This window comes from Montipora foliosa, chromosome 9 (assembly GCF_036669935.1).
Source record: "Montipora foliosa isolate CH-2021 chromosome 9, ASM3666993v2, whole genome shotgun sequence".
NCBI lineage: Eukaryota > Metazoa > Cnidaria > Anthozoa > Scleractinia > Acroporidae > Montipora > Montipora foliosa.
In genome coordinates, this window is record NC_090877.1 from 40571057 (window position 1) to 40583556 (window position 12500).

Here is a 12500-nt window from a genome sequence, read left to right on the forward strand (position 1 = left end):
TCAATTAAAACTGATGCAGCGGGTCTTATCCCAATCAACCATCCCGTCGAGAGGGTTGGTATATCATTGTCTGTCCTTTTCTTGCAAAACTGTCAGTGACGCGAAATGCCTTGTTGACAACCGCTGAATGGACATCTCTTGGCTCAGATGAACATCTATCGCTTATCACTGACGGCTGGACACTCGGTGAACGGACAACTGCCTTTTGGGTGAGGACGGGACATGTGATGGGGGCGGAGGGGACACTGGGGCGGGTAGAGCCAGGATGGTGTTGTTAAATGTGACCTAATCAAGGCAAAAGCAGTGAAAACTTGTGAAGACGAAAGCAAAATTCATACATTCGCTATGGATGTCGTTTACAACGCTTGATGATCAAAATTTTGGAAGGGTGCCAAGCCGACGCTATGAAAGACGACTGCATCCCTTTACTTTTACCCATCACCAGGCGAGAGAATAACTGTAACCACAAAAAGTCAATGACAGAAACAAACAGATCTCAAGCTATTTTTAGACGAGTACTTAAATAAGATTTGGCTTGCACGAGTGACCATTCACAATCCCATGGGTACTAATTTCTCATGCAAGACTTGTGATTATCTGGAAAGGTCTGGTTTCACAGGAAAATCAATCTATAAGTAATTCGTTCTGAAAAACGCCGATTCTCTCGAAAGCCGATTAAGTTAATCCAGGATTAGAGTAAAGTTTCGTTTCATGTTTTCAACTTTTTGGTGAAAGTTTCTTTCGCTTGTTTTTGTTTTTTCAAGATTGCCTTCTTCTACTGCAAAGTTTTCCCGAATATAGGCGTTGAACAACATTTGGAAGTAGAGAAGTAAACTCCTTCGTTAATTTTTAATCTCGGATTATCGTTAATCGGCTTTTGAACAACCGGGCCCTGGTGCTGTATTAATGTTAACAGATTCGATAGTTGTTAGCCATCTTTATCAAAACTGACACTTTCATTAAAAACTAATTATTATCAGAAATTTAAAGAAAACGACAAAACTTTTGAAGTTACAAGACATGTTTCGACAGAAACTTCTGTCATCTTCAGTTGATTAATGTACAAAGCGTTAAGTTGAATTTATAAGTCGGAAAAAGTGCTAATTATGCCAGTAACAATGGAATGTACATAAAACGTGACAACGTGAGAATATTAAAAGGATAGTTTTAGATTTACGTGATGCAGTTGTTGATTAAGAGAAGGTTGTTCTCTTTGAATATGAAAAGCTTCTTTTATCTTGTGTTGAAAAGTCGTAGAGGCGTGATCTAAAATATGAAAACATTCCCCTGAGGACAGGGCGCAACATTGTTCGGAATTCTGTAGGTGTTTATCAATACGCGCGGCCAAATGACAAACTTCCCTCGTAGCATCATTTGCACCCTCGCTGCACTCGGGCGCAAATGATGCTACTCGGGCCACGCTCCTCCCTCTCCCCCCTGGTTAGAGGGGAGCGGATATGACATTTCACCCGGTGTACGTTTTGATAAAGAGCCCTGACAGCTATTGAAAGTATCAACATTAATACAAGATTGTATTTTCGCTATGTGTTATGAAACCGCGTATTAATTCTCGATTCCTCTAGTTTGATGAAGTTCTTCCACAACTTTTATTTTCATTGTTAAACAGGAAGCACTTACGCTACTCCTAGTGACTGGTCCGTTGCGATCTGCTGACTGCCGGTTCAAACGTGACCAAGTGGCTTTCAGCTCCTGGCGATGCTGACGATCTAAAATGAGACAAACAATTAAAATTTTAATTAGATGTCAAAGCGAATTGCTTTGGATTATGATTACTTCTCTCAGTGATTGTTTCAAAGTTCTCGCGCCACTTTTTCAACCAATCAGAAGTGAAACCAAAACCAATCGTGGCTCGCGCATGCACATTTTCCCGCGATTTGTGTCGGCTACGTGAAATTACTTCGAGTTTTGATTGGTTTACTGGATTGTCTCCGTCCTTTTTGATTGGCCAAATCAATTACTTTGGGTTTGGTTTTACGGCACTCAATTGAAACTCGCTCTTAAGACTCTCCGAGTGAACAGAATTGAAAATTGATCTTCAATTTTTAAGTTGCTGTGTGGCCGAGAGACAAATCGCCGCGAGACAGACGACATAATTTGAAGGAAAAATGTCCTCAATTGTAAACCGACCTTTTTTGCAGCAGAAGCCGAAGTTAAAATTTCATCGTACCACTAACAAAGAAAACCCTATTTGTGGAAATGCATTTAAAAACCTTGGGATTCAGAAACCGAGGTGCGTTCTTACTAGCAATTGAATAAGAGAAGCAGGATAACAAGAGTAGTTGGGAATTTCGGACTTGGCCATTTTTTAGTTTGGTTTTCCGAAAACAGCAACAAAAATCTGTTTTTTAACTTGCTGTCTGTTGTTCTTTCTTTGCCTTTAACTATTGGATTCTCAGGTGTATCGTGTGCTGGTGAATTTCCCACTTTGGCCGATTTCTTAATACCGTTTTGCTGCCATTAGCGTATTTGACCGATGTTTATGACGATTTCTTCTATATTCGTAGTAAAGCCCCTTTGGCCTCCTCTGAGATATTTCTTGATGACAGAAGGGCCAAAACACTCGCCAAGAGTCACATCTAGACTCTTGATAAAAGACACAACAGTAACATGAAACGTTTGGTCGTGTGTCTAACCTCTCGCTCGCAAGAATCCTTCACCGCAGCTAACACAGACGTACTGGTCTCTTTCTATGTCACTGAAATCTGCTATCTGAAACCGAATCGCACCAAGTGTATGTAAAATCAGCAAAGCGACCTCAGACTCTCGTGCACAAAGGTGGCATGCAAAATATTTGGACATTGTCAAAGAACTGTAAACAGAAATGTTAACTATGAATAAGTAAACAACAGAATACGCAAAAGGGAAGTTAATGCGAATGGCAAACCTCGTCTCCATCCAACGTAAACAGCCTCCTGGCTGCGCTGCTCAAATCCAAACGATTGGTGCATGCATCTAACAACTGAATCAAATAACGACAGCATGAGAACCAGCAACTGCAGCAACACCACCAACAACTTGACGTCATCATAATCATCATTATTATCATCGTCATCATCATCATCGTCATCACCATCGTCATCGACATCATCGTCATCAGCATCATCGTTATCGTCGTCGTCAACATCATCATCATCATCATCCAACAACACCATCATCCGCACCACACCTCCATACCACCAAATATTATCGCAAAAAAATCCACAACAATCCTCTACATATTACACTGGGACATCCTGTGCACGATTTATTTTCCTGCATGACCTCCTCTCGTTCATTCACCCTCCTCTCCTCTCCTCTCCTCCCCCCTCCAATTAATGTTCACCCCAACTAAGCAAACACTCTACATTTAATACCCAAATTATGGAGTACTGCCAGGCAGGGCACATAACACTGTTGGCTACCATTAGCAGGAAACCAGCAAGGACGGAAACATTCGTTGACCTGTTTTGACAAGCTCACGCCTTTTTTTCATAAGATCTTCGCGCGTTTTCCAACTCGTTGAGTGTGTGCAGTATGTCTTAATTATCCACGAAATCAACTGTGAGGAGACGCGTTGGGGAAGATTACACCGTCATGTATTATTCACTTTCTCTATAATAGGCTTATTTAGCAACAGAACGGGATCATCAGTGGCGACGGCGCGCGCAGAAAAAAATACCAATGAGAATTCAGAATAGAGTAGACTCCACTCTTTTCTTCTCTTTTCTAAATTCTCATTGGTAGATTTGCTGCGCGCAACGTCGCCACTGACGTTCCCGTTCTGTTGCTAAATAAACCTAATAGGAGATGCCGCCGCACCGCGCAGGTCGAGTTTTCCACATTGAAACCCGGCGTTTCGTGTCGTTGTTGTTGCCTATGTTTTGTACGGGTGCAGAGATCAAGTATAACTGCAAGCAGAATTAAAGTTAGTTGCGCTTTTATATGCGCATGGTTCTACTCATCGCAGCTTCTTAGGGAGTTAAAGAAACAACGACTGCCACGGCAACGAAAACGTCACTTCAAATTATAACATTGCGCTTTCTTGAGAATTCGCGATTATTTCAACACATTCACGTTGTATCGTACGAGTAAATTACCTTGTAACAAGATCGGCACGAGCGGTGGTTTTGAAGATAAAGGATAAAAGACTGATTGATGGCACGGCAAAGAAATGTACCCAACGATCTCTCTAGGTAGAGCTCTCTTTTGATTTGACCAATCTGGCCTCATTTGTTCCAAAAGGTGGATAAGGCTGTCCACCGGATATGTCACTATCCAGCGGGTAAACACTAGCAAAACAAACTGAGTTAACCAGTGGGATAGCGCTATCCACCCTTTGGACAACGTGGGCCTGTTGCATTGTGGCATTCTACGGCTGCCTTTGCCGTCGTTGCTGCTTGGGTTTCCACATATCAGTTTCAGAGCTGACGGAGCCAACTACAAACTTGAATTTACTTTCCAACTACAAACCTGTTTCATGCTGCCTGCGAACACAACCACAGCCCTCTGTTTAGTTTCACCGTTTGGAACAGCGTACAGTCGTACCTACAACAAAATTGAAGAGCACCATGAAGTTACAGATCACTCGTTTTCCGATGAACAGCCGTCTTGAACGTGAAACCTTACCGTTTTTGGTTTCAAATAAAGCCGCTGGGTGGATTCTTTGGCCGTCCGACCCAAAGGAGCTTCATTTTGGTTTTGTCGCGATTTCACTCCTTGCAGGTGATTCTGGGCAAAAGAAAAGTATGGTTCTAAAATTTACTTAGATGATTCCTACAAATAGAACTTGTCAAAGATTTCCGATGAAACTTCGCATACTCTTGTCATTTGTCATGGAGATTATGATAAGGTTAGAGGTTATGTGAATTCCATTCACCCTCACTTTCCATCCTCATAATCACGCAGTCAAAAGTATCATTCTTAATAATTTTAAATTACTCCAAAATGATCCCGAGACTGGTAGAATCTTTTCGCAACCTCCACATATTTCATTCAAACGCGACAAAAACGTAGGCAACTTTTTAGTTAGAAGCGCGCTCAAAACTAACGAGCAACCCGGCACTTTCAAATGCGCGCGCTCACGATGCAAAACTTGTCTTTTCATTGTTTAATAACATTAGCAAGATATCGGGACCTAAGCGATCTGTTAAGATCACCGATCGTTTCACATGTACCTCCGCAAATGTCATATATTTCATAACCTGTACGTTATGCATTAAACTATACGTTGGCGAGACAGGTAGACGACTAGGTGACTAGCCTGCTCGCAGGCGGTTGGATGGTCGAAAAAACTGAAATTCGTAATGAGGTCGCCATCTTGGATTCGCGCGGCTGGGTCTGGGCCGGGTTGAGGGTCGCCCCCCTCCCGACCCAGACCCAGCCGCGCGAATCCAAGATGGCGACCTCATTACGAATTCCGGTTTTTTCGACCATCCAACCGCCTGCGAGTAGGCTACTAGGTGACCGATTCCGCGAACACCTTCGCGATATTGAGAAGAATGACAAAGATGCATCTAAGCCAGTCGCTCGTCATTTTAATCTCCCTAACCACTCCAAAAGACACATGGCTATCTGCGGCCTTTCCCTACATCTAGGTACGACGGAAAGCCGCAAGAATCTAGAACAAAAATTCATCTTCCAAATCGGCACCCTTAATCCTCACGGTATTAACGAACGCTTTTCATTTAACTAATATATTCCTATTTTCCACGTTGCCATGTTACCACCAATAGCGTAGCTCCCACTCTACTATAAAAACTACACGTAACCCATAATTCCTCGATTCGCTCTGACGAAGGGCTAACGCTCGAGACGTCAGCTTTTAGAATCTCTGTACGGTGGCCAATTTATATCATCAACTCCGTTGATAAAATCAAATTTTGTATACTACTTCCCCACCGACGCAGCACCACAGTTTCTTTAGAAACTACCCCCTTCATTTATGCGCAGAAGAATTGCGCACTGCAAAACCAGGGAATCACCATAAACAGTACATGAAGAAGAAAGGCAACTGAAAAACAATATTAAGGTCAGTTTAATATATTTGATATTCGGGCCTCACTGTACCTTGAGTTCGTTGATGGCTTCTTCTTTCTTCTCCTCGGCCAGGGTAGGCTCCTGCCATGCTGTTGTCAACACCACCCCCCTAGGGGAGGAAGGGGGACTTCTCATGTTTATTCGACGTCCTAAAGAAAAATGATGAAGTAGCGTAAAACAAACAGACATTTGTCGGACAGTTAGGAGCATTGATTTCCTCCTTCGATGACATAAATAAAACGCAAACAGCAGTTACAAACATACGTCATCAGAAGTGATTATTATTCAGTTACAGATAATTTAAATTCAAAAATATAACTGAACGGGCTGGGAACTAACGAAATTGAATGACATAAAACAAACAAGAAATATGCTAATAATAGAAAGATGGTTTCCGTAGGAAGAAAGATAAATTTATTATTCGATATAACACGAACTTGACCAGCTTCCAGCCGGCTTGATAGGGTTCGAGTCCCGCCTGGAAAGAGTCATTCTTCTTTGGAACTGTTTTAGTTGTTTCATTAACCACTGCGTTGATCACTTTCACTTAGAATCACGTAACAGCAGTTCAAATTTATGCAATTTCATGCCTTTTCTATATTGAAAAATCGAAGTCAGTTAGGAAGTTTTTTTCTGAAGAAAAGGCTACGGTTACTGCCACAACGAAAAAGCCACTTAAGGTAATTCCCTTGAAATTGTTCTACCATCAAACTTTTTTGGAAACTTGGCATAATTAACATTCATGATATGAACATTAAAAAAAATGCAATAAAAAAATGGGGTCACCGTGCTTGTTTATGTGTCAGCAGGCTCGTAAAATGGGGTATTTTTACTGTTTTCGCGTTAAAAATTCGAATCACCTTCATACAGAATTAAGTCTTGGTTACTTCAAAGACAAAATTTTATTTTGAAAATAAAGCTTCTTTTATTTGCATCAGCAGTAATGGTTCATTTACGCCGACTTTGATTCCCTGGTTGTGGGAATAGTGCACTTTTTGGGACAGTTCCGTGGTTAGCTTGAAGTCCTCGCCTTGGGTAAAATACACCAAGCACGGAACTGTTTTCCAAAGAAAAGTTCATGTTCTACTATCAAACTTTTTTTCTTCTTCAGATAATGTTCTTTATTAGACTGTTCCTAGCAAATACCTGAAAAAAAAATCGGGAGTCACCGTGCTCGTTTGAGAGAAAAGGAGCATTTATTTCGCTATCGGGTTTAGTTTGAGCGAAATCTCTTACGTTTTGTATGCGCACGTGCTCATGTGCGCGCCCTAATGACGCGACAATCGTGCGCAGTAGGGATGCGCAATGCAATACTAAGGAATTACCTTAAAAATATACAATCCTGGACAAAATGCCTTGGGACACATTTAACAATGAGCGCAATGGGAAGGGCTGTATGATAGATGATCTTCATATTTATTACAGGGGTTTCAATAACTTCTGAAATAGCCGTCTATGATAGCCCATTGAAGGCGGCAGTTTGACAAGTTTATGATAGCATTTTTAGTGAAAATCAAGGCAAACTAGCCGGCGGTGTGAGGCAAAGCAGGCGGAGGTCTACCGCCGGTAACCGGCTTCTATTGAAACCCCTGTATTTAACCATTTATGCTCAAGTGTCCCAAGACTTTTGTCCGGGATTGTAACTTTGCGTTATCTCAAGTATTTCGTTACAAAATGAAGGAAGGATCCTTTAGCTAGGTTGGTACAAAACGGTTGGAGAATGTGGTAAAAACCTTGAAATTTGGTTATTTTACGTCAATGTTTTGCAAAATGCGTGCCACACGTGCAGCACGACCATTAAGACAAATAACATCTGTCTTTATAGATGGTTTGCAACTCTAGAGACACAGATAACAATGATTTAATGTACAATTGTTAGTGGACGAACCTGCAATTGTACAGTTCTACAATTTGTGCTGCAGCTGTCATCGTTTCTTTAAAGGGAAACTCCACTAAAACAAGACTTTCACTTTTGTTCGAACTTTTTCCAATGAAAGTGTTTGTATCCGAGATAAATAAAATTAATAAAAACGCTTGTTTTGGTTTGCAAATTTCCCGGGAACCGCCATCTTGAATAATTGTGACGTCTTACGGTTGCCTATTGTTTTAAAACAAAAGGTCTTTACGTGAAAACAATAAGGGCAACAGTAACACGTCACAATTATTCAAGATGGCGACGCCAAGGACATTTGAAAATTAGTGATCCCGAAATTTTCAGTACAAACACTTTTTTGAAGCAAATTGGCAAACAAATTTGATTGCAAACATTATTTTGCTGGGTTTGAAATTGATCATTTTTTAGAGTGGAAGTTCATTTTGACACCCTCTTCTCGGGTCAGTTCCTGTGTGAAAGAGTACCCACCTTGCATGTGACGAAGAATGTGCTTTTCCTGATCAAGATAAGCTTGCACCCAGGCCCTCTCCTCTCGGTGTTTCATCGACAACAAATACTGCTTATCCGCGTCTGGCAACAGACAAACACACAAGACTTGGTGACAATGGAAAAACGCTTCTGACAGGTTCTGTCAACTTTGAAAGAAGTATAGCCTACTGAAAAACTAATTCATGAATGTACAGGCTTAAAAACAAGGAGCAAATCAAACAACAGCCAGGGAATGGAGGTCGCAAAGTTGGTAATGCAATGAATTCAACTGAGAATGCACGCAACAGAAGTAACAGATTAATGGTCATCTGGCCGAATAAAAAGCGATCGAGGAGCAGAAACGATTTTCGTTTCAAAAGAAAGGGAAAGTTTCACGTCAAGGCCGTCCTGCCCACGACTAGGAACGAACAACTCCCATACTAAGCCTCATTCTGCGCATCACCCGAGGCTCTCGGAAACTCTCTGTCGAAGAACCTGCACTGTAGGGTTCTTATAGCCAAAATTTGGCTAGTTGAACCTTCCGGCGCCAGCTCACTCCTCGAGGTAACATGAATGCACCAATCAGAGACGCTTTTCCATTGTTCTTCACAAAAACCAATGAGAACACACTTAGTTTCAGGGTTCCCCAGAGCTCTTCTCTCCCTCAGTCATGCGCAAAAGAGAAAGGCTCTGGGGGTCGAGATTGGCTAAGCCTATGTCACGCGCTTCTACAGACCAATCTATTTTTTGTACCACCTTTCCTGCAAAAAAACAAAAAAAAAAAAAAGGCAAAGGCAGATCCGGTTCAGTGGCGCTATTACGTCAAGTTAGTTGCTTCTGATTGGTCATCGGGCTCCTGTGAGAATTTCATTCGCGTGAAATTCAAACTAAAAATAAATCGGTCTGTGAAAACGCTTTGACAGGAATATATGGCTATTGTTCGCTCCCAGTCATGGGCTCCTGTGCGAACTTGGACATATAGATTACTTCATGGTTGGTGAGTGCGTACGATTTTTATTCACGAGTTGTGAAGGATCGCGTAAACGAACGAGTGAGCGAAGCGAACGACTGAGTTTAACGATCCTTCACAACGAGTGAGTAATAAAAATCGTACAAACGAGCCAATCATTAAGTAATTTGTTTATTATATAAGTACAGAGATCATAAAGTTAACGAGGTAAGTTTTAATGGTGAGGCTATCAAACCACCGATCGTGAACAAAAGCCCCAAACAAATAGCAAAATATTTTTGAAATAAAAGAAATCTTTACCTACCATACCTCGCTTGAGCACTTTTAAAACTTTTTAAAGATCTTCTGAAGTATTTTTGTGGAGAAAACTAAGCAATAAAAGATCAAAAACTTTGAAAACCATACACCAGTCGGCCGCCATGTTTACAAATCTGTGCACAGGCCACCCGCGCAAAAGTTGAACATCATATTAGCCAATCAAAAGGCTGATACGACAATTTTTCACTAGTGAAAATAACGATATAGCCAATCAGAGCGTCGATACGTCTTTTTCACTAGTGATAAAAATCGTATGACCAATCAGCTGGCTTCTCTAGCGCAAAGAGACTATTTTTATCTCGAACCTTTTTGGAGTGTAAATCTCGGTATGTATATAATAAACGCTGATCTTTGTCAATATAAGAATAAATAATAAAAGAAAGACGTTGTTTCTGTAACAATCTTAGCTAAAGCGATTCAAGCCTTAAATGATTCCAACGAACAAGCAGCAAGACTGAAAATTGAAACATACCCTCTAAAGGAACAAAAGGTTCACCACAGGACACCCAAACATCAATAGGCCACCGGCTATCCCATCTTGGAAGACCGCCTTGTAGATCATTGTTATCGATAACAGGCACGGAGCCAGCCCTTCCGTCGCTTACGCGGAATGTTACATTTCCAGAAGATTGAGTGTCTTCATCGGCTTCCTCAATGTCCTCAGAGATGTTAAGAGTTTCAAGTACCTCAGAGTCTAATAGCTCTTTTTGTTTTAGTTCATCATTCTTTACCATTGCTTCCTCGTGCTTGTAACGTGGCTGATTTTCGGCTTCCACAACATCGACTGCGTGACCTCTGGGATAAAGTCTTTCCTCTGGGATCTACAAAAACATGCATCTTTTTAATGAAACGAAAGTTTGAAAACAGTTACATCCTTTTGCTCACCCGAGTTCACAACACAATCAAAACTTAGCGTCACTGTTTTTCGAGTTCATTTTAGCCTTTGCTGCTAATTTTCTCGAGACAAACTCGTCCCCAGGATCTTCTTGGCCAACCGCCACGATGACAGCCGAGAAGACCCTGGTTCAAGGTTGACTTTTCCAGTTGGGTTTCGTCATGCGTTTACGTTTCTTCGAATTGTTTCTTTCAGAAGCTTATATAAGCGTATATAAAAATACTTTATTTTGTTATCTTTTTACTGAAATATTACCATCTATAAAACGACACTGATCTCAAGAGAAGTAAATATTTTGAGCAAGAGCCGACACAACGTAGATTTGATTGCTTAGTTTACATTGGAATGCTTCTATGTACATATATATATTTATTATCACCCAACTTGTGCACTAATGCAAATCCTGCGCTACTAGAGGACTATTAGTAACAGTCCTTGAGTAGCGAAAAGCGTGACGCTTTCTTTCGTTTTATTCCCAAATAAATATTTCAACTTGCATTTGCTAACTTTGCTATTGCCTTTTCTGTCCGACTAGTTGGGTGACACTCAAACAATTCGACCCTTCGCCCTCAAGGGCCACGGGTCAATAGCCCATATATATCTATAGTAAAGGAATGTTGACGTAATACTGCAGAAATAGTTGCTTGCTTGAAAACTCTGCCCACCTTCCCAGCCGTGTTATTGTCAAAGGCAAAGTCATCCTTGTGTTGAGCTTCACTATCATTGAGCTGCGGATTGTTGCTGGCGTAAGGGTTGATTAATTGGTGAATATCTGTGATAAGCTCGCCACAGCAGGTGTAAAGACGCCGGGCGGCAGATGCTAATCCCAGCCTGACGGTACACTGATCCAGTAGCTAGACAACGGAAAATGCGCTGCGTTAAAAAAAGAGCTTTGATTTAAACGCTGTTGAAAAACTATTATCACGAGAAACAGTCTGTGTAAAGGAAATTAGATGAAACCCCAGAACTCAATAGAATAAGATCGCAATTTGATAGTGTGAAAGAGGCTCTCCTTCCAACGTTTTCGTTTGCCGTGTGTGAATGATTTGAGCATCGTCTTCTCTGCGCTAAGCGTTGGTTTTCCTAAATGTATCATTAAGCAGTAGTTGTACGCTTTTTCTCGTGTTAAGGGTAGTGTTGAATACCTATGCGTTTTAAGCACAGAACTCTAAGCTCAAGGATGGTTTACAAGTAATCTGATCCGATCGGAAAAATGAAGACTGCTATTGGGCTCTAGATTCTTTGATTCTGAATTCAATTTTTCAGCTCCATAAAACACGGTATTTTCGTGGTTTAGTTTTAGGACAAGTAGAATTTTTCATGAATTCACGATCATACACACCGCATGGATGCTTGAGCCAATAAGAATCTCTCCTTGTCCTCGGCTGCCCTCTCCATTTTTGAAGGATCTTATTCTAACAGCAGGAACGCTCTGAGCCATGTGCAGTTCACGGGTAATGGTCCGTACGCTGCCTTCGTTTCTGAGCCTCTGCAATTGATGTTCCCACAGGTCTAAAGTGGCTTCAGCCTCCAGAGTGGACAGATCTACTTTGCTGTTTAGGCATTTGAAAGAGCCGCTAAGCCTGAGACCTTGCTCTTGAGCTGAAAATTCCAAGTTCAATCGAAAAAGAAAAGTTACGGTTTTCCCCCCAAAAATCATTGAAGTGCAAAATAACGAGGTAAGTGCGATGCGCACGCAATGAATCGTAAAAAGTCCTTAAAGTTCGTTCAGCACTTAAACATTCAAAAAGAAACCACACATTTCAAGAATGCTCCCTCTTCTTCAGTGCACCTAACGTCAGCTTCTGTTGTTCTTTAAAGCTAACAAAGTAGAATGCCCACAACTCACTATCCACGTACCTGTTCCTAAAGCACACGCAAAGGCAATATGGTACTTCTGGAGACGCTGTAGCTTGTGT

At 41.3% G+C, this 12500-nt stretch overlaps 1 protein-coding gene across 1 annotated transcript in view; it reads right to left on the bottom strand.

Moving 5' to 3' along the window:
- The window catches only part of LOC137971154 (doublecortin domain-containing protein 1-like), a 50812-nt gene that overhangs the window by 64 nt on the left and 38248 nt on the right, over positions 1-12500 (bottom strand). The window contains exons 28-39 of the mRNA XM_068817899.1: positions 12442-12500; positions 11924-12183; positions 11247-11435; positions 10159-10507; positions 8399-8500; positions 6067-6185; positions 4627-4728; positions 4471-4545; positions 2906-2980; positions 2655-2730; positions 1639-1727; positions 1-285 (exon numbers count right to left, since the gene is read on the bottom strand). The exon at positions 1-285 is cut by the window's left edge and continues 64 nt beyond it; the exon at positions 12442-12500 is cut by the window's right edge and continues 74 nt beyond it. Coding sequence (XP_068674000.1) covers positions 166-285; positions 1639-1727; positions 2655-2730; positions 2906-2980; positions 4471-4545; positions 4627-4728; positions 6067-6185; positions 8399-8500; positions 10159-10507; positions 11247-11435; positions 11924-12183; positions 12442-12500 — 1615 coding nt within the window. The 3' untranslated portion in view covers positions 1-165. The remainder of the gene's footprint in view (positions 286-1638; positions 1728-2654; positions 2731-2905; positions 2981-4470; positions 4546-4626; positions 4729-6066; positions 6186-8398; positions 8501-10158; positions 10508-11246; positions 11436-11923; positions 12184-12441) is intronic.